This window comes from Mycteria americana, chromosome 1, assembly GCF_035582795.1.
Source record: "Mycteria americana isolate JAX WOST 10 ecotype Jacksonville Zoo and Gardens chromosome 1, USCA_MyAme_1.0, whole genome shotgun sequence".
NCBI lineage: Eukaryota > Metazoa > Chordata > Aves > Ciconiiformes > Ciconiidae > Mycteria > Mycteria americana.
This window is the reverse complement of record NC_134365.1, coordinates 118,027,406-118,052,230: the sequence shown is the minus strand read 5'-3', so window position 1 is coordinate 118,052,230 and position 24,825 is coordinate 118,027,406. Positions and strand designations below refer to the sequence as shown.

General features: G+C 39.9%; 1 protein-coding gene and 1 long non-coding RNA gene across 9 annotated transcripts in view; one reads left to right on the top strand and one right to left on the bottom strand.

Annotated features, from left to right (window-relative positions):
- The first annotated feature begins 231 nt into the window (after window positions 1-231).
- LOC142404842 (uncharacterized) lies at window positions 232-1,966 on the top strand. The gene is made up of 3 exons (XR_012773967.1): window positions 232-308; window positions 1,372-1,577; window positions 1,701-1,966. It is a non-coding gene; the product is annotated as an uncharacterized LOC142404842 (long non-coding RNA).
- A 3,677-nt stretch (window positions 1,967-5,643) lies between these two features.
- The window catches only part of MAP3K7CL (MAP3K7 C-terminal like), a 47,411-nt gene continuing 28,229 nt past the window's right edge, over window positions 5,644-24,825 (bottom strand). For all 8 annotated transcript variants that reach the window (XM_075517156.1, XM_075517175.1, XM_075517164.1 and 5 more), the window contains 3 exons: window positions 24,754-24,812; window positions 15,184-15,299; window positions 5,644-6,772 (listed from right to left, as the gene is read on the bottom strand). In XM_075517156.1, the coding sequence (XP_075373271.1) occupies window positions 6,592-6,772; window positions 15,184-15,299; window positions 24,754-24,812 (356 nt within the window). In that variant the 3' untranslated portion in view covers window positions 5,644-6,591. The remainder of the gene's footprint in view (window positions 6,773-15,183; window positions 15,300-24,753; window positions 24,813-24,825) is intronic.

Below are 24,825 nucleotides of genomic sequence, written 5' to 3'. Positions count from 1 at the left end.
TTTTGGAAATTCTTTAAAAAATAAGTGTTCACATTCTTCTTGGTGCAGATAACTTCATAAGGAGGCACTATTTCTTATGTCAGTAGTGGGCTTTTTTTCTGATTAGACATACAACCAGAGAGTGAACTCTAACATTTAGAACAGTATTTATATGAGTATGTTTGAATGCGCCTCTGTCTTCCATGAATATCAACATTTGCTTCGTATTTTTTGGTACTGCCATCTAATCAGTAAACCTATATGCTGATGTACTTGCAGAACATGAATATAAAAGGGTCTGACCACAAGACAGTCCAGGTTTTTAGCAGGTAATGTTTTTAAACTATGCATTTGCTTCTGACTACTCTTAAAAATTCAGAGTGGTGACTTACTTCAGCTATCCAAGCAGAGCAGAGAAATGTGACAGGCAAGAGTCAAAGGAACAAGCTGGGGCGAGCGCTGCAATGAAATGGCCGTGGAGAAAGTCTGTAGGCAAAGGCAAGCCTGGGCTGTGCGCTGAGACGCGTCATACGCTTGTAGGAAAGTCACAAGACAGAGGCTGAAGTTTTTTGATCACAGAACACCACATCACTACCCCTTCATGTGGGTAACTGGGGATCTAGTTAATAAAAGCACCAAACTCTACTTGTGCAATGAAAGCAGCAAAAGCCCGTTAGTGGGGATGCATTTATTCCAGTACAAAAGTGCTCCAGCTTCAGTGTAGTTTTTACTATACCTAGGCTATTTATCAAGGCTGTAATTTATTTATCTTTAATGCAAATACAGCAGCGAGCATGGTATTGAGCTTGATGATCCTTATGGGTCCCTTCCAACTCAAGATATTCTATAATTCTATGATTAGCAGAATGGAGTCATATACTGATACTGGTTATTCCTCTTTCTATAGAAGAACCATCTGCAATGCTGTGAGCGTCTTTATCACAGTATAGCTCTGCTGATACTAGGCATATTAGACAAAAACATAACCTTAGATGAAGCAAATGTTCCAGTATAAAGTGTTTGTGTAGACTAGGCTTGGAAAAGCCTTGGGAAACATCCAAACAAAAGCTTCTTAATTTTGAGCTAAGGACAACAGTCTGTCCATCCCACTGGTGCAAGCCGTAAGAAGCAAGAACGCAAGCAGTAAGGCACCCAGCTCACTCACCAGTTCCTCTTCCTCACTGTAACTACTTCCTTTCCGTCACTTACAGTTCTCATATCGCTTTACTCATTCTGAGCACCCAAGGCACAGTCTGGCATCTGGCCGCACATTTGTTACATCAGCGCACACATCCTCATTTCATTTCCCTAATTTCTGTATTAAAATTTAATATAAAATTCAGACAAATAACTAAATCCACAGACCACCTGCTCTCATATTTTCCTAAACAGTTCAAAGAAAGCAAGCCTGTCTCACGGTCAGCACCTGCACGTCGGCAGGGTGCCTTGCCGCCGAATACCAGCGCCGAATCACAAAACGTCATATGACCGTAACGTTTGGAAACCATCTCAAGCGCACGGCGATCATCAGACCACGTCATGAGATCACCAGTCACCTGGATCTGAGCTCCAGAGTGATGCTGCTGACTCACTAAGGGGTACAGATGCATGGGTTGTGGTCGGGGGGGGGATTAAAGGAACTGGGGTTTAGAAGGGGGAACTGATGGTTGGCGTGTAGAAAAACCGAGTGACTCATAGGCTAAACCTTGTGCTTTCTACAGCTTAAACCACCAGACTGTGCAGTCTAGAAAGCCTGGGTCGAGGTTAACAGTGACTTGTGAATGACTGTCATCTTTCATTCATACGGGTACGAGTAACGCATGACGTTCCTTGTAAGGAGCACCGAAGAACCTGGAGGTGACTGGCACAGTCCCAAGCAAGGTAGATTTTTTTTCGCTCTTATACAATAATCGACTTCTTTGAATTTAAAATGTCAGCTGCACGGTTTTGGTGCGCATCTGAAGGACCATCTCAATAACTCCCAGTTTAACACCGCAAAACCAAGGGACTCAGTGGAGGAAAGGGTAAGGTCGAAGCTGCTCATCCAGCTCTGCCTTGCTTCCCTCCCTCCCTCCCTCCCTCCCTCCCTCCTTAACGCGCACGGTGGCACAGTCCTGCAGTCACCATGTCTGGTCTTGTCCCAGAGAAGCCCAGCAGGACGGACAACAGGGGCCAGCTTTTCGGTACTTTTTCAGTAATAGCCCTGGGCCTTCGTTGCTGCACACCTTACACCTTCCTGGCCTGTCATGAAGACAGTTAATAATTTCATCATGGGCTTCCCAAAGATGTTCATCACCATGTTATCCATGCATATGCATGTCAGCAGGGAGAAGACCCTCAGGGCTGTGGGTGCGCACGTATGTCTGTGGACGTATGTGTGTAGGAAAGAAAAGTCATGCCAGCACCCAGGTTTTGTCAGCCCTCCTCACGCTGCCGCTGGCCAGGGCCAGCGCTCCTCTTGCTGCGTCACCGCCTGGACCAACTTCCTTTCCCTGCGATCCTCTTCTTCGGTCACTGCACATTTGGCACCCTCCAGGAGAAGAGAGGCAAGGCTCCTCCAGACAACAGTCTCCCTGCTCCTCTGGACGCTTCTGTCTTGGGTGTCGAACGAGCAAAGAATTTTACGTAGGAAAGAACACCGGCTGACTCCATGGCTACGACTGCGACTAGCTCGCTTCTGCAAGGCGGTCCGTGACTGGAGCAGCAAACGGACACGTGCCAGAGCTGCCCCACCACGTAGCCCAAAGGAAGGCTGAGAACACCTCTGTGTCGTACCCTTGCGCATTTGTACCCGCCGTGACCGGTGTGTGATGCTCACAAAGGCCTAGATGGCCTCTGGGGAGGTGACACACTTCCAAAGAGCATTAATTCACAAAACCAGCCAGAATAAAGATAATCCTGGAAAGGGAAAGCTAACTGGAATGCTTAAATTGAGCTTGTTCAGCATTTGTTACGATGGAAGGAAGCTAGTTAGAAATAATAGGAAATGGAAAGCACAGGTCTTGCTTTTTTAAACCCATGTACTCCACTAACTATTTTCTTAAGGAGTCTGGAAGCAAATGCATTTGTCATCGTTGTGGCATGCTTACTTTTGCTAACCTGAATAACCTGGACAATAGCAAGAAACACACTTTATCTGTGTAACAGACTGTATGTAGGTAGCCGTATGCATTTAGCAACTTCTGTCGTCATCCGAGCCTTTCACGTGCCTTTCCTCACCTTCTGACCGCTGGTGAATTGCGAGCGAGAGCCTCGGACCGCCCTGTTGTTTTGCTGAATACAACTGCAGTTGTCACAGGCTGTAGTCAGAAGTTATGAAGTTGAACATTTCATCGGCAGTGGAACTCAAAAGCTGAAACTGGCTTCTAAGTTCTCGGGTGAAATACGATGTAAAAACATCTTTGAAATAATCGTATAAAATGCTTTTTTACAGTGCTGTACTTAAAATGGACCTAGCTAGCAAAATCATTTAAGGTCTCTCCTCAAATAACAGAAGGACACAAATCATATTATCTATTTGGAAAATACAGCATAAACATGACAAACGAGGATTTTCTTAAAAAAACGTAATTTCAGCTATTGAGTCAGCAGAGCAACCAGTTCAAAGTAGTATCTAGAGAAAAATTCCGCATGTCAAAATTGGAGATTTATTGAATATGAAAATGGTTATCATTATTATGCTCTCGATTAAAAAAATCAAGAGATGAATGATAGATACAGCAGTTACCTTTCAGAAGGCTGTTCTAGCCATTTTCACTCTTTGCAACATTTGGATGATACTCTGGGTTATGTTGACTCTTCTGCATTTTAATTTCACTTGCCTATGAATATTTTTGGAAAATTCCATTTATCTACCCCCCTGTCTTTGAATCCCATTTTGCTGCTATTTTTTCTTTAAAAATTTGTTTTCATGAGGTACTTGAATTTTTCTTCCTTGGTACTTCTGTTTCAGTTTTACTCATTGGGATTGTGATGCAATTTCTCTGAGTCGCTATTCTCAGGCGTATGAGCATAGCGGCAGGCAAATATACTGATACAAAGCAGTTATTTTTCACTTTCACCATAACTAAAAGTAGGAGGAAAATTTGATTGCAAATAGCCACAGTCCGGATTAAATACAGATCTCTGACTTCAATTAGTTTGGGATGTTTTAAGAGTTCCGTATTTAGCCAGGCTGGTAGCTGGACCACACCACAAATTTGGTGTCTGTACACCTGTAAAAATGTTTCCTGAAGACTTCCATACTGGTCAGTCTCTATAGGTTACAAAAGCCATACTCACTGGCTACCCCCAAATCACTGTGTGTCACAAATGATGCCCAGCTTCCCTTCTCTACATGACTTTGGCTCTCCCTCAGGTTTTTCTCAAAGAGTATGATCTGATATTATTCTGACATCTAAAACATAATACCTGCACTTAAATAGAAAATTTCAAGGTGAACAAAGTTACCTGTAAGTAAAGTTCTGCTGTCTGATCCATCTGCATCCAAAGCCAGTCTGCTAATGAAATAGTTTTATGTACTTTCTGCAGTTTCCAATGAATTCACTGAAGTCACCAAACAGACTGGCTGACGTTTTCAAAGCTAGACAGAAAAATCTGTGACTAAATCAACAAATTCATTTTGAAAACGACAGTCCTGTTGTTCAAAACACATAAATACAGACAAAAATAATATATCCCAGATTCTGCAGCGTCCTGTGCTCAAAGCAAAACCCTGGAGTCTGTACAGGGTATGTTTGCCAACTCGGACAAAGGCTTTTCCAGCACTCCCAGGCTTGACATCCCAAGTGTTTTTTATTCATTATGGTTTTTTTCTCTCCAACTTTCACGAGATACAGTGAAAACTGGACCCTCAGATAACGGTGTGCTCTGAAAGAGGAACAAATACAGCGTTATACTGCCTGTGGAGCATCCCAGCAGAAAGCAATGCCTCAGCGTGGTGATTTCCCTTCATGTCTCTGCACTGGCCAGGGTAAGGGAGTAAGCAGTGCCGGGCACGTACGCTGCTCCTGCCCCGGCGGCTCAGGAGGAGAAGCGGAGACAAGGCTGTCCTCTCCCGCTACCTCACAGAATCACAGAATCACAGAATCGTACAGGTTGGAAAAGACCTTTAAGATCATCGAGTCCAAGCATAAACCTAACACTGCCGAGACCACCACTACACCATGTCCCTAAGCACCTCATCCAAACGTCCTTTAAATACCTCCTCATACTCTCCGACTGCCACGTCCGCTGCTTGTAGTGACGCGGAGCCTGTTTTCACGCCTGTGCCGCAGGGAATACTGTAGGTAGTTAGCACAGAGAAATTAAGGAGCAGCTTGTATTTTTTTGTCCCCTTTGCTGCCGGAATTACTGGGGAACATTTTGGTGCCAAAAGACTTCCCCAGGAATTGTTCTGATTAACATAAAATCCCATTTTTATAATAGATTAGGGATAACAATCAAAGCTTAAGTTCTGGCGGAAATCTTAAATTCATAGTTTTCAATTACTAACACACATTTCAGTACTAATGATACATCAAGTTGAATTCCAACCTCATGAAGATGTAACAAGCTGCATCTGTCAAGCAGAGTTAAAAATACGAGGTGATTTAAGAATATTCAGAACATAAAATGGCTTTTCTATATCCGCTTTTAATGAAAAAAATACTGTATGAATAGAAATGGAAGTATAACAAAGAATTTTCAATTGAGCTAGGAAAATACAGGGATAAATAGAGCAAGTAAAACTAACATTTTACTTCCAGGTTATTTGTATATCACGGAACTCCTGTCCCTACTTACAGCCACTTGTGTTTCAAAACAGACAGGAAAATAAGAACAAAATACCCTCACAGTACTTTACTGACATATTCTCAGTTGAAACTATGATGGTAACATTCATATATTAATTTTTCATTTCTTGCATGCCAAAAAGTACAATAAGACGACTCTCAAGCTATCTTTATGCTTGAGGAAGGAAAGTTTGATCTCATCTGTTTCCTTTTAATTTCATAACTTGTAAATTATTACTGGCAGTACACTTGTTTGGTAAAAAATAATTATGTTACTTCACTTTTTAACGTGCAATTTCTCAGATTTTATACAGCAATGTAAAGTTGACATGGGATAATAAAGTATAGTTTTTACTCATGAGGAGATCCGTTTTAAGATAACTTCCAAACACTTTAGGCATGAGGAAAATAATTAAAAAAATCTTCACCAAACTAAAATTAACATACATGTATTCCATATATTAACATTGTCCCTGCTGTATGCCTTAGTATGGTCCAAATTCCCAACACAGAGACTATTTATATCATTTTCTAGTGTGTCCGTATCTTCTTAAATTGGAAGAAATATGTTTAGAAAAGAAACTTGATCTACTAGAACATATAATGGGGATAGATTAACTTCAATTATGTTACTTGAAATAAAATATCCATTATATAATGGATGAAATATCCATTATATTAAGCTACTGGCTGGCAAGCATTAAATCAAATATAGACTTCTACATACTCTGTATCTGTAGTAAAGTATTATAACATATTAAACAGACCTTTATTTTAAAATCTCTTTCCAGCACAGGACCAATCCTGTATTAACTGCCTCTCATAAGCTAGTTGAGAGTTATGAGGACCCCTGTCTTTTTTGGTACTGTATTCTGAGCTTTTCCAGTTGCTCTACACACTGCGTCTGGGCCAGCTTCAGCGTTCGGTTCTCCTCTGTCAGTTCTGCGTACTCCTTAGCCAGCTGAGCAGCATCCATGCTTTCTTTTTCCACTTGTTCCAGCCTGGCAATCAGCTCCTTTCTGACGATTATGAAAAAAAAAACCACAGGTTAAAAATGGCAGTATGCAAAAATTTGCTGTCGTGTGTTAGGTTAAAGCTGGAAAAGCTGGACTATAGGTTGTTAACAGGGAGCTCTTGTGAAACAGAGGCCTAGAAAATTAATTTGTTAGAGTCCTCCTTTTCCCTTTAAAAGCTGAAGCTGCCAAAACCTCTGCTAGGTTTGCTGTTCAGTGACCACCAAACCTGCAAAATGCTGAGGACCTTCAAGTATCTCTAACTTCAGTAAGAGTTCAACATGCAGTTCATGGGGGAGAATCAAGTTCCTGGAGACTGCATGCTAGTGTTTTGCCTGAAGAATAACAATTTATTTTTCTCTCAATACCAAACGCATTGGAAAGTGAGCAAGGGTTTTTTTGTTCAGTCGGTTAGCTTTATCAGTAAATTCTCTGAAATACACCTGGTTTCCTTTTCTGTGCTACAAAGACAAATTATTCTAGTAAATCCTAGGCACGTGAATCTGAACTACGTATATTGTTTCTATAATGTGTTTGTGCTCAGACCTTAGCCCTGCTGCTGAGGAAGAGTGATAGAGCTGCAAACCTGACCCCTCCTGGTCTTTTTAAGAGCAGACAGAGGAGGATTCAAGCTGGTGCTTCCTTCTGGATGGAGTCACACAGTGCCCTGTATTCCCAGAGCTGGCCAGGAGCTGGAATCTCCTGTGTAGTATCAACTGAAATTACCTCAGCAGAAGTTAAGATAAAAGAGGTCTTAAAACACACTGAAGGCATGAGTAACTCATGGGGTATCTAATCGCTCTCCACTTAGTTACCCAGCCGGCTAGCCTGGCCTCTGGTTTTTTTCCCCTTTAAGTCAAATCATTTTTTCACCCCTGCTACAGGAAGTCTCTTCTAAAAGGCTCTTAGTTCTTTTGATCATTCTATCTCAGAGATTAGTTAATCTTTAACTGTTCATAGCCCTGTGACTTTATTTCTCAGTCATGTCAAAACAATGCTTGTAGATCATCAGTGGGAAGATGTAATGCCTTCAAAGTGGATAGCTTTTGCTGCAGTCTTTAAGCGAACCCTCTCGTCAAGCTAGACCAGTGCTTTCAGACAGGAAATTCCTACAGATTAGTAATTCTATCACCACAGGCCAGCGTATTCATGAAACGTCAACATTGCAGTATTTGCTGATCACTTCCATGCCCTTCAGCTGCAAAACTACCACTTACAGCAGCAAAACTGTAAGCACCTGGGTTTTGAAAAACGCTTCTATCTGGCCTTCTTTTAGGATCGGTTTGACCTTCCTCTGTCTTTACTACAGCTTTCAGTGATAGCACAGTTTGCCCATGGTTTAGCTGACTGTTTACAGTCACAGTTACTGCAGTTCAAGGAGTCACAAGTTAGAAGAGACCCCTGGCACGCTCATCTCTCCCAGCTGTGTTTCCCATACAAGAAAAAGAAGAAGGGAAGAGTTAGCAGCCATTACAGCCATTTTAAATCATCCAAAAGTTGCACTATCTAGAAACCCTGCTGTAGCTAAAGATGTTGGCTTTGTTTTATACCGCTGAGGTAATGCATAGCAGCTATGCTGCAGCAAAGCCTCTTCTCTTTGCTTTCACCAGGTGAAAGGTTTATTCAGTCAGGTCTTCAAGAGAAAATATCAAGGGCGTATTTTTGTTCAGCAGAATTCTATTAACGTTTGGCACAATATAGTTGTAAAAATTTTAAAAGCAGCAAGCCATTAACAGATTCATTTCTCTTTGCTTGGGCCATGCTAGATCAACCAATTTTCAAATTGGCCAAGATGAACTGATCTTGCTAGACAGTTCGATATTCCAGCTCCTATTAATGGGACTATAGCCCACAAAGGAGTAATTGCGTGTATGCTTTACGGAGTGAGAAATGCATTTAGGGACAATGAGATTTTACAAGTCCAGCAGCTTTAATCACTTCAGTCTCTTAGGGCTTCCTCTTGAAGATTTTTGTCTCTTAGGACCAAAAGAGACCTTCAGCAATATTTCTTTGCAATTATTCTACTGGTGCAATGCTGGACTGAAGGATTAAATTAAGCTCTTTCAAATTACAGGCTGTTGACTCAGAAGTGTTCCAAACAAATTAATTCAGAATCATTCTTCTGTACTTTTCTTACACTTACAAGTTTCTTAAAGGGAGATGCAGTGAACACACTAATAGTAATCAGCATCTTAAAAGCAGGTAGACCTTTTTCCACGGGGAGTTTTAGTACGTGTAAAAGAACGGTACCAACTACTCTGTTTGGACTTGAGCCAGGAGTGGCACAGACAGACAGTGTGCAAACTCAGCTCTATTAATGAATGTGATGAGGCTATGTGCAGGCAGGGCTTTCGTGCTGCTCTCCAGTAATACTCAAGCAGCACAGACAGCTTTTTCCCCCCCTGGGATTTAGCTTTGCTATTAAACAAAATATAAATGCATTAAGATCCAAATATACTCATTGCTGTAGTCCACACTCTAGGACCTCCCTCGCAGAAAGCAGTTTCCTTGCACTGAGGTAGTAAAATTGCCCACTTCTGAGTCAGCAGAACCTACTTATTCCCTTCCCATCAGGATCAACACCTGTTTACAGGGGAGGGTGATGTTTCAGGCAAATACTGCCAGCCTGCCACAGAGATCTAAAATTAGAGTACCAAGGAATTGCTAAATGTTATGAATGGTGTGGTTTACGAAGCTCACAAAAGGATGAGGACAGCAACTAACATTTGCTTCTGATCTAATCCAGGATTTGAACTTAGCTTCCAGAGGTTAAAGAACACCATACTAAGCTCTTGCACCATCTAGCCTTTGTTATGGATGCTTAATAAATAGACCTAGCACGGTGTAATCTGTGTTTTCTGTTAATGGTTACCCTGAGTTTAAATATTAACAGCATTGATAAGGTATTTTCTAAAATGGTGCTGAGGTACTTGAAGCTTTGAGACAATCTGTAATGTACACTTTAAGTGTTCTTTTTTGGGGAGGGGTTGGGGTGGGAAGAGAAGACCAGTGTGATTTGCATCATAAACCAATAAACCACAAGCCATACCAGAGCAGGAGAAAAACCCAGCATGGTCTTAGGGAAATTACTTCTCTTGTCCTGGCCTTAATGACTGACCATGCAGTGAAAAGAGTTCCTTTACAGTAATATTCACAATTAATAAATACCAAGAAAAGTGACAGACGAAGCAGATAAATCCATCTGGAGATAAGTGTATTTGGAGGTGGACTGGACTCAAGGAAAACAGCTTCCACAGTGCAAAGATGCAGATTTGTCTTTCCCCTGTTGTGAACAATGTATTCAGGATCATCATCCGTGGTACTACACATTTCTCCCCAGCTAACATGTGTCTGTGTGTTCTGGTGGCCATAAGGTCATTTACTCTTCCTATATTTGACATGGCTTTCACATCAGGAGGAATCATGAGACCCCGTAAGGTAACCGCTGTCTGAGGAGACTGCCCTTGCGTGTTCAAAGTCCACTAATTAATTTTTAAAACAATGAGGCAGCCTGTTTTAATGTAAATGAAAATACTTCTCGGATGCCAGCACATAAAAGGTCTGTAGGTATTCATCACTGCAACAGGGCAAGCTGAGGTTTCTCTTTGTATTAGGAAAGCTGTAATTTCCACTATTTGGCAAGTAACACGTATTTTGGATACACGTGAGATGATGAAAAATCAGGACTAGAACGGGAAAATTATTAAGATAAAAGGTTGCCTTTATGGTTTATACCAATCTTTTTCTGCACTACCTGAAAGTCTGAAGACTACTTGTCTCAACAGTGTTGGGAAAGACACTCCAGAAATAGTGTACCTGGAGAACCATCTGGACTTCAGACCTTAGAAACGGTCCTGTGGTCATAAGAGCATGCAAAAGCATATGGAAGGATCCCACGAAATTACACGGACATCTCCACTGCACATCTACTGTAATATGTGTAAAAGAAGGAAAAGAAATCATATCCATGGCAAGGAAAAGGAGTGATCCTAAACCAGGTGGTCAAATGATATTTTCTGGAGAGTTATATTAGAATTGTCTGGGGGAGGAAAAAGAGAAAACCAGCCAGTGCTAAGAATATAAGATACAGCTAGCAACCATGGCAACTCTAATATTTAACTACATAATCCAGGGTCATTATCTAGTAATAGCAATATAACAAGTGCTCAAAATAACCAGCCATCCCATCCCTTTCACCCAAACTTAGATATCCAAAAACATCTGTTATGGAAATACATGTGTGTTTCTGGAACATAAATTAAATTACATTCTATGACCTAAATGTGGTGTGTTCTCACTTCCACACCCTTTTCTTTCTTTTTGATCATGTCTCCCATTCCAGAGTGATTTTGTCCCTTGTACTACATATTGCTGGCATAAATGGGAAGCGTTTCAGTGATGACAGCAAACAAAGCGATGATGATTTATATTAGAAAAAAAATCTACTCAACGTTCTTTTAAATTCTTTCAGTTTCTTGCTTCCTTTTGTTTGTCTTTTTCCCAGTAACTTCTTTTCCCCTTCTAATTTGCTTTGTCCTTTGATTTTCCCCTTTTTGAACCTGCAACCTCCCTTTCTCTCTCACATTTCCCATTTTCCTGTGAAATAGTTGTTGTCTTCTCTCCCATTCCCAGCGTACTACATTCACTTGCCATCTACATTGCATAGAAGAGAAAGGGGCAAATAAGCTCTGTTCTTGCCCTGATGAAAAGCAACCCTCGGCATTTCACACCACTGGCTTTCTATACTTCGGCCATATTTGATCCTCACACTACAGTAAGAGACAAATCAAGCTAAGCAGAATTAAAAGCCTTTGAAAAGTTGCAAAAGAGTAAATGTTTTTGACTAGTTTAAAACAATGTTATTCAACTTCCTGTTTCTTAAAGATGCCTCCTTTAGAAATATACCTGCATGTGTGATTTCATGTATAAAAGGTTACACTGAACTTTGGAGGCTGGAACAAAAATTGTCTAAAGTGGAATGAATACTACTCCATTTTTTGTTTTACTAAAAAGCTCCGATACCTGTACAGACATTTATTCAGGTTAACTTAACATTATTTCTTCCTCCTAGCCAACACATCAAAAATATTTGCTCAAGCCATTTTCTGCTCTTTTCCTGACAATCATCGTCTTCAGTATTCTGTGTGCACAGCGTACTACCAGTAGGCACCCCAGGTGCAGACATTGTCAGGTGGGACTTCACATTTTAATTCCACAGGTGAGTTGGTCTGTGGAGAGGAAGTTCAGAGCACTGGCAGGGGCACCATCCAACAGCACTCTTGGCTGCCTTTGGTAAACATGTACGCTGAAGAACACTGCACAAATTGTTTGTTCCCATTACAAGGGATGAAACGCTATCTTTGTCCATTTTATCAAAATAATATTTAAAAGAAATAGACAATAGATAGCAGGTGTGTTAGGTAATTGTGAATATTTCCATACATTCAAATTCAACTGTAGAAGAAGATAAAGACACCTGCAACAGGGGCAAATTTCAGAAAGCTGCAAACAACTCTATCTTTTCAGTTGGATTATAACTGCTTTTGAGCCTTTTAAAAGCTGTGCATCTCATCAGACTTTTTAGAAAAGTCAAAGCATCCTTCCCTTCTGAGAATGGAATATTCAACATGCATGCCACCCCAGCCATTGTAATCCACTCTTCTCCTCTTCATTCAGCATACGCTACCCCATAAGCTTCCTTTAACTTTCAAACTGTACCTGTTGAGAACGTTTTTAGATATAAATCAGTGATCACTAGACCAAAACTCTCTTCTACTTCTTGCTTACTCCTTCACCTCCACACTTATACTCCTTTTCTATCTAGTGTTACATAAAAATCAAGATTGATGTGTTCAGGTTGTGTATGCTTACATGTGTTTAAAGGTGTATGTGTCCTAATAACTTTTTAATCCACCTTCCAATTTCAACCACACTTCACGCACTGAAGAGGTCCCAATTAGTTTCTGGAAGGTTTTATAAAAACAGACTGCTACAGAAAGGCAAGACACCCCAAAGAGGAAAGGCAGTACCGTGAGACCTCCTCCAAAATACTACAAAATGGAGAAACTACCTGCAGGGAGAGGTCATAAATAGTTCGCATCTGGAGGAAAAAAGCTTCAGTTGGTACTTGCAGCTTTTTAAACCTCAAAATTCTGTTATTACTACAGCGCATCAACCTGTAGGAAATTAAGCACCTTCAGTCCCAGTGCTTGTAGGACCACTTCTTCAGATTAAGAGATCTGGAAGGTGGTGAAAGGAGCTGCACTGATATTTGTCATGCTTAGCCATTTCACAGCTACATAGCATGTGAATATCTAGGCCACAAATATGTAATTAGAAGGCACGTAAGAATCACAATAATGTAATTCTATTTGCTGCCTTATTCAGCCACTCTTGTTTTAACATATGTTTACTGGGGCATGAAATCTTCTATCCACAGAACAGGTTCAGCAAAGGTAGCAGTAGTGGAAGTTTCCTCACATTGTTCCACTGTTGACGTCCACTGCTGGAATGAAGGAAAATGCAAGCCTGAAGCCCCTTAATTCATCCAGGATAGCCACTGCTGAGAGGCTGACGTCTGGGCTCCGAGGTTGATGAGGACAGTTTTGAGCTCAGGTAAACAATTTTGTGCATCTATCTGCCATTTCCAAGGAGTAAAACATTTCTAATTCAGCTAGTACCACAGATCCCATAGATAAATGAAAGTGCATTGAAACAGCACTTTTTTTCATTCTAGTAAATGCAAAAATATATACGTGAGTCTAGTTTTCACGGGCTCCAAGCTTATTTCATAAATGTGCATAACTGACTCAGGGATGTGTCAGTAATAATAATTCATTTATATTAGTAGACTCTAAAAACCAAATGATCTAAGGCTACCTTCTGAGTTTATACGTCTAAAATTAAGCACTTAAACAACTATTTAATATTTTATATTCGGTTTGGATTTTCAGAGACAAATACACATGGTTTCCACTGAATTCGCTTGGTTGCTACATATACATGTAAGCAGCTTATATGAGACAATCAAATTTGACAAATCATTGCAAAATTATTTTAATTAATTATCTTCTCTAAATCTTTTTAAAAATACCAATTACTTTCGATTGGCCAAGTTTAATTAATGATGACTCAAATGCAAACACTGGGACTGTGTAGTGTTAATCTCTTCTGGTTATTTTTTCTTCTTTTTTACCATTTGTGCCAATCTGTCAGGAACTGAGTGCCCTGCAGGTCTTACAGTGGAAGGGGATTTGTAGTGGGAAACCTCAGCTAGTTCCGACACTTCAGGCAACAACTAACTATACTGTGCCTGTAGCTATCAACCCCAATAAAGACAAGTCTCACTTTCTTAGCCTGCATAGTCTGGATTCAAGGGGATCTTTGGCTATCTTACTTGTAAGACTACAGGATTTCACCAGTTTCCCTCCCATCAGCTTGCTTCTGCAGCTGAAGACTCCCATGGATGCAAACTTGGCTGAACTGCATGGTCAACTGTGCAAAGATTGCTATGAAACAGGTACAGTGGCCCACCTTCTACTCAAATCCCACTCTGCAACAGAGCTCTTTTGACCCCTGTTGCTATATTACAAATATTTCTGTTCAAGCAGCATTTGGAAGAATGATGGTGTTGGTCTTAATTTTCACAAGAAGTCTCAGAGATCGACACTGAGGTAACTTTCCCTGAGGAAGGCAACACTGCTTGAAGTCACCTTCAGTGTGAATGTAAAAATAAAAAGCATTTGAAAGAGAAGGTTTACTTAGCAGTAACTGTTACTCCTTGGGGTTGGTTGTCTGTTAAAAACTTTCACTATTCACCCTCTTTCTTCTCTCTGAATTTCTTTTTCAGGTTTCTTGTGAAAGGGACCAGGAGTCACAGACTGCGCTTTGCCACTTAATAATCATGCAAAGATGACAGGGGTATGAGTATAGGCCATAGACAAGAAAAAAACTCTCCAGCTTATGCACTTTGGATATGAACACCTGAAATGTCAACATACATAGAGACAATGCACCTCACACAAAAATGTTTACTAATATTGCCAAGTACTCTAAACCTAACTGAGGATCCATTATGTTCTTCATTAAAACGTGTAAAGTTAAATTGAAAAAAAAAAAAAAAATCCCTAAAACTAAAAAGGGGACTTGCACCAGCTGAACTAGATTGTTATGTGACCTGGAGGCTGTCAGTGAAGGTTTTAAGGGACATCTGTATAACTGAGGGCCCAGAGCTAGGACAACTCTGTGTCCTTAGTGGTCCCAGTTGATCCTGTGGACCAATGGCCTAACTGTTGTGCTGTACTGTGACTGTCAGGCAGAGGTGTAAGGTCAGAAAATATCACGTGAAACCCTCATGTTTAAAACAGGATTTTACAAAGAGAATAGACAACAGTAAATACTTTGGAAAAGTTACTCACTTTCTTTCTTCCAGCAGAGCAATTTCTTTCTTGACCTCATGGTACTCTTCTGCTATTTTGCAGTGCTGTTTGTACACCTGCATAGATTCCTTAGAGTCATGACAAGGAGGCAGAGGCTTTAAGAAAAGAAGAAGAAGAAAAAAATATATATATTGCTTTTGAATGAAATATTAGGAAAAAACACATATTTTGAAAGATACAATATTTATCTTAATTCCTGTGAGAATACTTAAAGATTTTTTTTTCACCCTAACTGCAGGATACGGCCAAATATTCCTAGTGATGGCCTTTCATGGAAGGGGAAAAAACACTTCCCTGCTTAAGAATATGCATAAACTTTCAAACCTTTTAAGGATTTTCAGAACTTTCCTTGTCAACTTTGCAAAGTATCCCTAAAGATTATTCAAAGAAAGATTTCTCCCTTACCTCCCTATTTTTCAGCTACAGTCATATAAGAATGCTAAAGTTGATGCATTGGTCAGACCCATAAAATACATGAACATGTTTTCACTGCAGAAACTGCAGCACTGAGCAGAAGGGTAATTTGAGTGCCAACAAGCTCTTACTCTCCAATTCTGCAAGATGAGAAGAAAAGACATGGAAAGCTATTGACTAAACACTCTTTTTTTCATAGATGCAATGCTTCTTCCAGCTTATTACTAAATGGGAGAGGACTGTGAATAGGACACTGGGGCTGATTCTGCTGGACTCAACAGGAGTTTTACTGCTGACTCCAGTGCAGCCAAGATTTCACAGAATCATATCACAGACTCATAGAGTAGTCATTATGGGTTCTATCCCAGCAATGCCTCAAGCTGTAAGTAGTTTGCTCAAGATCATACTCAGTTTCTCCGCATCTCTATTTCCTGTAGAAGAAGGGGACATACTTAGCAAAAATGATGTGAGAGTTAAATCAGCTATATTTGCAAAGTGTTTTAAATTTCCATGAGAGGTGCAGGTGAGATTAAGAGTTGAAGGATGACAGCAATTAAAAAAAAATCAGATAAAAAAGACACGGTGAAGGCAAAAGCACTGTACCTCCTAACCTAAATACCAACATTATTGCAGTAAGATTTTAATTTTTTTTTCAATCCACACTGCAGGTAATAAATATGGCAAATAGAACCACTCTGTCCTGGGACTCCTCATACGCATTTCAACCAAGATCTTGAAAATACAGTTTGGTTAAATGCCAGTGCTTTTTGTTCCTTAAAAAGAATGCAACTTAATTTAGGCTTCAGGCTTGATTGTCATATTTTGGCTATAATACTTTCAGGAAGTGCAGTATTTTTAAGTTATTAGCCATGAATCAATTGACTGTAAATGAACTCCAAATAGCATGCTTGAGCCACCTGTTTGAAGCAAAAGGAAGCACTTAAAATAGTTCCTTTACTGTCCAGTTAAAGAACATCCAATTGCCTTTCACAATATAAGTAGATTATTTTTTATTTCTTGTTGTCCTACTTTGACTCTTCTCTGTAGTACAATATTCCTTCAATGACATTGTTAGGAAAAGAAAAGCACAAGTCTTCAGACTTTTCCTATTTATGATCTTGTAAACCTTTGTTTTAGCTAAACTGGAAATTTAAATTTTACTAAACATATTCAGAGACAAAGATTAAAAATATTTTTATCCAGGAGGCAGGGTAAGTTGGCTTCAGATGTACCCCAATGCACAGATGTAAGTGTGCTAACTAATGTATGGACCTTGCAAGTACTTGTAGACGGTACGTGGTTCCTCACTGAAATTTTAAAACAGACACTCATTTTCCATGTTCTAAATGTAAAAATGCTGCGGCAGAATTGTTTCACAGCATGTTGTTTTATTCTCTCTGAGCTCGGAGGATTTGGGACCTCAGGGAAAGGGCAGTCCATTACTTGATGAATCTGGTCCCTAGGAAAGGGCTTTTAATTGCATTTCAAAGTGGATGAGCAATAGCACCATTCATATAGCCACCCAAATAATAAGCATAAATTTAACAAGACAGAATATAGAAGTCTCAGTGCTCTAATCCAAGAATGCAAGGGTGAGCCAAAGTAGCATCTCTGGTATCTACCAGAGATCAGCAAACAACAAATGCGTCACAGTAAAACAATTTTGAACAGTGCCCAGGGGGAAAGTCCCCAAACAGTGATACTTCAAAAGAAAAAAAACGTTGCTTTTGCTTCCAACTTAGTTTCTGCAAATCTAGCTGGTTTAAACCAGTTTAAAAATTAAAGCAGCATTCAGTTACTATATTCCAGCTTCCCACTCAAAAGATATATATAGAGAGCTAAAAATTATCTAGTCATGCTAAGACTTAGTATCTAATTCCCACTTAGAACCAGTTGCTGACTTTCAAACCCCTTCCTATCATTGTTTCCTCTTCAGTGTAATTTTTTCTTACATTGATATTTTATCACTCAAAATAAACTGACAAAAGATACAATTAGTTTACTAATATTCCGTTCATACAATTCTTTTCAATCTTGTCTGATGCTATTAGAGCACTATATCAAGAACTTTTTTTAATTTTGAATGTATTTTTACTTTAAAATGTAAATTTGATTATGTTTTTATATGACTAGATGACTGGACAATTTGGTTTGCTCTTTTGTAATTTTGAAATTTCTAAGAAAGGTTTTGGAGATAGTACCTACAGTGCCCACGAGTAATTTCTGGCACAGAAATTATTTTACCCCTGTCTAACAGCCTACTTTTTTTACATAAACAAGAGTGCAAAGAATTAATGATACATCTGTTCCCACCAAGAAAAGCATTTTCAGAAGATGGCAGGGCACACTCCTGAAAAACAAATGCAGAAACAGAGGCAAAACTTCCTTGTTTCAAAGGCGTAACTCCAATTAGGCAGCAGACATTTTCAGTATTAACATATTTCCACAGAAAAGAAAACACTAACATAATGGTAACAGTTACGGGACTAGCCCATACTCATCTAAATGGGAATGGGAGGAACCTGCAAAATCAGCGAGTCCAGTCCCCTGTTATCAGAAGCAAATCCTGCAATTCACAGGATTGCCCAGTTCTGTCTTAGAAAAGCTGAAGTCCCCTGCCTCAGTTGTAAGACTGGCCCAGAGCCTCACCACGGATTAGAAACATTTTGGACACTTCCAGTTTGGTTTTGTTGAAGACAGGTTTGTATAGTCTTTCATTGTGCCAGCACTATCTTTCATTCAAATGGTGGTTCTTTGTCCTACCTGTGTTTACCCCTGAGATGTACTTATAGAGGGCTCTCATATACTTCCCAAGACCTACATCTCGGTAAAGCTGCATTCCCCTAATCCATCCTAGATGAAAATTCCATTTTCCCTAGCTTATCCAAGCAGTCTTTCTCTGCTCCCCGTTCCGCCTGGAATGACTTTTTTGAATGCCTGTGGCCAGGCCATGGGAAGTGTTGCTACCTCGATGGCATTCCCGTGGCAGAGAAAAATAACTGGAATTCCCAGTAGAAAGCACTTTTCATGCATGAATTCTGTATACTATTTTTTTGGTAAGAATTGCTAGTTTACCCAGGTGACTACAACAGGCCTTAATAAAGTTCAATTTGTAGTATATTTTTTTTTCACGCTGAAGCCAACAGCCATACTTTAATTTCTCCTTCGGACAGCCCGAGCTTGTTACTTCATGAAGTATCTTGCCCGTCCATAAATTAATATATATAAAAGCATACCTGCTACATAAGCAAAAAACACCCCTGCCAAAGAAAGTTATATTTAATGGCAACAGTTGCTACTTTTAATCCTGCTTATTTCAGGCTTCAGTGTCATCCACCCTCATTTTCCTGTGCTGGCAAAATATGCGCACACAGCATCTCTGATTTTGTTCACAAAGCTAGTACAAAAGCTACAGCTTTCAGTGATGGTAGTGGGGTCTATCCTACTATGTCCGATTTTCAACAAGGTCTGATTTTTTTCCTTGTATTTTGTTGAATAACTCACTGTGACGTTGACAAACTTTCTACAGAATCCAGCAAGTAGACACTAAGAGATGCTGTAATAGGCTATTCTGTAACTGCACATATGTATGTACATCTTTACAAGACATACACACTGTTTCTTTAGATTTTTGTTTGGAATCCAGATATGAAAGATGTTCGAAGATGATATGCAAAGGCAGTTCATGAAGAAATAGAAAGAGCCTAAGACAGGTTGAAGGAGCTGTTCTAATTAAAATCTTTGCTGGGGGACACAAAAGGACAGTTTTCAGGTTTTTTTTCCTTCACTCACATGACAAAGTGTGTGTTGCCTTCCCATATGCGTATCAGCGTTCCATATCCACAAAAGTTGTATAGTTGATAGTGTCACCCAAGTGTTCAAAGAGTTCAAAACAGTTTATTTTTTAATTCACCTTTGTTTGTTTGCATTTACTTTTTGGTTCTACTGTGAAAAAAGAGCAAAACTGTATCCTGAAAAGGTTGAAGTTTAAAGAAAAAATTGTATCATGCAGCTTTGCCAGCTGAGCATGTGCACTCGTCTAGAAGGCAGTCTTTAGCACTGGTCTAATTAAAGAGTGGTGTCTCACTTCTTGTAAATTTGCTAATTTTCAGCTAAACTATTCTGGAAAACCAGAAAGTTCAGTGCCAATATTTTGCATGTGGCCCATGTTCATTATATGGCCTTGTGTACTCTTCCATGATGGAAGAAACCCCATTATCCCAAGCAAAAGTGATAGCTGCACATTGCAGCTACTTTTTGTTGTGCAACTGGAACTCTTCAACCAGTTTCAGATATCTAGTCTAGGATTTATCTAGTCTAGTCTAATTTTACCATGAAAGTAAGCAGTTCTCTTTTCTCCAAGCAATTCAAGTCGACTGGATGGGGAGCAACTGAGAGTTTTGCTCTCCTTTCCTGAGAGCTTTTCCATTCTTTTCTAACCTTAGTATGATGCTCTGACTTTGTAAACATCCATGTCTTACATAATCTAAGATCATAGTTATCACAGCAGCATTACAGGAGACTTATCAAGTTCGTAGGCAATCAAATCTAATTATAGAGTACCACGGTACTCTAGGAATTCTCTTGGAATTTAATACATATTAAAAAAATACAGCATACCCTTTAAAAATACATTATACTTTTAAACTGTCTAAAATAATTTGTATGCGTCTAACAAGAGTCTTGGCAGTCAGTAGAAGCAATAGTTCCATTATTAAAGTTCCAGAGTAAACAAGGTTTCTGCTAAATGTTTGTATCACACACAACGAACTGTCCCTTTCATAATATTTCCATTACTTCTTTTGTACGGACGTTTCCCACTAGAGCATGAAAAACTACCCCTTGACTTAACAAACTGTATTATAAATGGTTGGAGCCTTTTCTCCGTTGCAGCAATTTTACAGTCATCTAAGATCAGTCTCCACTGATCTTAACAGATTTGTAATACAAAATATGACATAAATGCCTCTCTCAAGCTCACGTTGTCATGAGAAGAATGATAAAGAACTACAGAACACCCTGCGCATCCATTCGCGACTTGCGTTCTTCCCTCTTCGAGATCAAATTCCCGGCTGGAATAGAGACTTTGACGGAGAAGAGGGAGATGAACTGAGCAAGTCACAGGAAATGCTGGAACAGGACAGAGAGCACACAGGGCACAGTAATGCGGGTACTTAACACCAGATACCTTCCTCTGTATTCAGTGACCTAAACAACAAGGCCTTAGATGCTGATGTAGGCGCCTAAATATAGCCGGTAATCCGTAGTAGAGTGTCCGTCAGAGGGGCCACCACCCACTATGCAGCTAATCAAGGAGGAGCCTTCCAAGGCCCAGGCCAACTTCTACACCAGGCAGAGGCTAATGCTTCCCAATAACAAACTGACAAACGGAGGAAGCCGACCCTCGCTGCGCTGCCCACCACGCGGCTCCCACAGGGGCGGGGGGGAAATGACACTGAAGCCCAAATGAGCAGGTGCCTCAGCCTCATTCAAAGTGTTGCTCGTCAGCGGGAAGAGAATAATTTCCAATACTGCAGACAAAACCAATTGAAAGCAAGAAGTATATTAATATGAGCTTTGTTTCACTGGTAGCGTATCAGGAACTTTGCGGGTTTTTTCATAATAAAGCTGCAAAAGAGATCAGGCTTTTCCTGCCTGTAGCTTAAACTGCTCTGTTCTCGTACGTAGGGATTTTGTGTCTGGTTGACCGTTCGTTAGCGGTTTTTTTAATTTAAAAAAAACAACACGAAAGCAAAACTTTTGAGTTAGAGAACTGATATTATTTTCTTACAAATCGCTTCTTGGAATTTCTTCCTCTGAGTAGCAGAAAAATGTGAAATTCAAAAAGGTAATTGGAAAAGACAACATTTTTGGTCTGAACCTAGCTAGTAGATCACAGCACTAGACTGATCACTTTTGCTCTTCAGAAAGAAGCTGTAACTTTCAACTAGGGTTGTCCTCTAGTAGGAGTCCTTACAGAGAATTAGGTATTTGCAGTTAGTCTCCTAGAAATACCTTTTCTCCAGCCAATCCTACCTCCACCTCTGTAAAGCTGGCAGCAGTGCTTGGACAGCAGGGTTTATTACCCTGCCAGGGGGAGGCTGCACTAACTTTGCCCTGCCATCGGATACCCGTGCCCAGCGAGCAGGTATGGTAGGATCGTGGTCGGAAAAGTGGGAACGCTAGGTAATTCTGCTCAGACAGCCAAGCTGTCTGCCAGGGCCTAACATAGAAGGACAAGGGCCTGAAGCCTAAAACAGAGGTGCAAATTGCTTGGTACTCAGGCTGTGGTCTGCTGCCTGCATGCATAAAATTCTAAGGCTCTGATTTTCCAAGTCACTTGGTGAACTTACATAGCTTTCAAGCCGCTTTCAAAATCCAACCTGAAGATCAGCTAATTTGGCCTTTTGGTTTGTTTGTTTTGTTTTTAAAACAGGTTTCAAAATGTTCCTTTGTATGTTTAAAACCTGGAAAGTTATTACTTTTTTTTTTTTAAGTGCCTATTATTATATAGCCACCTACCCTGCACTTATAGTTTGCTTCTTTAAATAAAATACAAATGCTTTTGACTGTATTTATGGTGTGGTGATGAAAATCTTGTGGCTCTAGATGTGATATTTTTATTATGAAAATATGTACCAGCATTCTCACAAATTCAAGCATTTCAGGCTGCTATGCCACAGTTGGTTAAAGGGTTCGTTTACATGACACTTCATGTGTGCGGCTTTATACTAGCTAACTTTGGGATAGAGAAAAGCATGGATGGAATGACAAGGGACACCACCATTCAGTACTTCTGCAGGTCCCGGTGAAGCCCGTGTTGTAGTTTGCTTTTGTAATACAGGAGCTACCTGTTTCAAAGCTGGTATGGTTACATTAAATTAAATTGCAACCACATGCTGACACACCCTTAGCAGTCTGGATTATAGCAATTTCAAAAAGTAATTAATAAGAAAATGCAACTAGGTAAATTATAACTTTGTTACAGTTAGTTCTTGTTTGAAATTTTAAAGCAGTATAAACGTAATGTAATTACATTAAATAGTTAGAACTTTAAGCTGTGATCCAGATTGACAAAAGCAAGGAAATTCAGGATTTCATTGCTAAAGCTAAATGCCCTGTTACTTCTGCATCAGCACAGAACCCTGTGTTGACTTAACTGCCTCTGGTTGAACATAAAGGCATCTAAATATAAATATGCACATAAGCTTGAAAAGCTAAAGGATGAAGCACTACCACTAACTTTATACTTTTGAGTGGTTGAGTCAGCCAGATAGTCCTCATAAGTTATCCTTTCAACTACCTCAATAATACCAGAAAAAGTTTCTGAAGGATAATAAAAAGAACATTATCTGAATCAAAGCCTTTGACTGTTTCTTTGAATTTGTTATCGTATTGAGATCATGAGAGTAAAGTAAGGTTCCCTTGAAAAAAATGTCAGGTACTTAGCAGACCAAGAGGGTGTACTTAGTGGAATTGCTCTAGTGCGCACTCAAAAAACTTTTACTGAAGGGCTATTATTTATCCAGCAGACTTGAATGCTTCCAGAGGAGCAATTTCAGTCTCTCATGAAATTACACATTTAGAGTATATTATATGTTCCAGAAATGGGTCATAAAAGTCCTAATAAAAAAAATCATCATTTGACCTATAAAGTACCTACATCTAACGCTAGTAATTTTGTTTTTATGTACCAACAGCAGTAATGATAATCATACTTTGCTCTTTTAGAGCAGTCTTCACCCACTGATCTCAATGCTCTTTAACGAAAAAGGTAAAAATTATTAACTTCATTTCAGAGATGAGCAGAGGCATGAAGCAATTCCTCCAGGATACACGATGTGTCACTGACAGAGTTGGAAACAGAATGCAGGTTCTTTACTTTCAATTCAGTGCTTCAGCCACAAAACAATATCGCTTTTCTCAAATTGAATTCTTCTGAGGGAAAAAATTATCAATCGTCTTTGCTGCACTGGAAGATGAGTGGAATGAAGAGGCCAACAGACTACCCTGTTCCTTCCAGCCCAAATCTTAAGCTGCTATTCGTTCCTTTGATCTTTCCTAGTTATGCCTAAGGAACCTGCCCCGATTCTCCGGATTAGAGAGACAGAGCAAGAGTCGTCTCTGTCATCCTCCATTCCTTCCTCAGTCATCCTTTTGATGAGAGCAGCAGGAGAGAAAAGTCAGTCCTTTAAGTCTGACAGCAGCCCTCCAGTGTTGTCTCACTAGTTGATGGGGACAGGAAGGATGACATCATTGGACAACACGGTCTGCTAATGCCTTTCTCAGTTTACACTCAGGAAACAACTGCCTTCATATTGAAATATCAGAGGAAGTCTAAATGCGCCTGGGAAACAGATGATCTGAAGTAGTTTACAAAAGCCAACAAACACTCCAGAACCGCCACAGAGGAAAGGGAAATAATCCCTGGATACAGAACTGGCTCTGTGCCTGGTGAACCATGGAGTGGCCATCAACTGCCGTCTGATCGCCCAGTATATCGGGGCTCCATTGTGCTACGCTGACAAATCGGACCGGTCACAAAAGGATTCACCACTTTTATCTCGTGCAGTCTGCAGACACCTGCTAGGGCAACCGTTAGGGTTGCTGCCTGTGCAGCATGAACTAGAGTAACTTTGAGGAGGCTCTCGTCAATCCTGATGACTGGCTTTAGTTACCCAAGATTAGAGATAAGATGGCACTGCAAAATACACCTTTGCATTCTCTTGGAATGCTTCAGAGAAAGCTGATCATACCGGTCTTAGCACAGCCTGTAGGCATGAGAATATAACACCTGGCTCATTCCTTGTCCCATCAAAACCACAAGACCTCTTCTTCATTGCAGTGCAGCAGTATGTGCTGTGTTTTGCGCAGGAATTGTGAAAAAAAAAAATGTAGGTGAGATTGTTAAAATAGTCATTTCCCTGCAATTGGATTAAAAATGTCAAATCAATTTTTCTGCAGATCTTGAAAAGACAATGTTTTCTTCTATGGAAATACACAGGCTTATTAAATGTTAATAGGTTAGAGAAGCACCACTGAAAACTTTCACCTTAGTCTAATAACCAGAGTTTTTTTATCATAACCAATCTAGTGAATGTGAAGTAGAACTGTAGAAAAAATCAAAAAGTTTACCTGCAGCTGCTGATCTAGTTCTGGAAATGCCAAAGGGAAGCTTTCAGGGGAAGCATCATCTAAAAGGTAAAC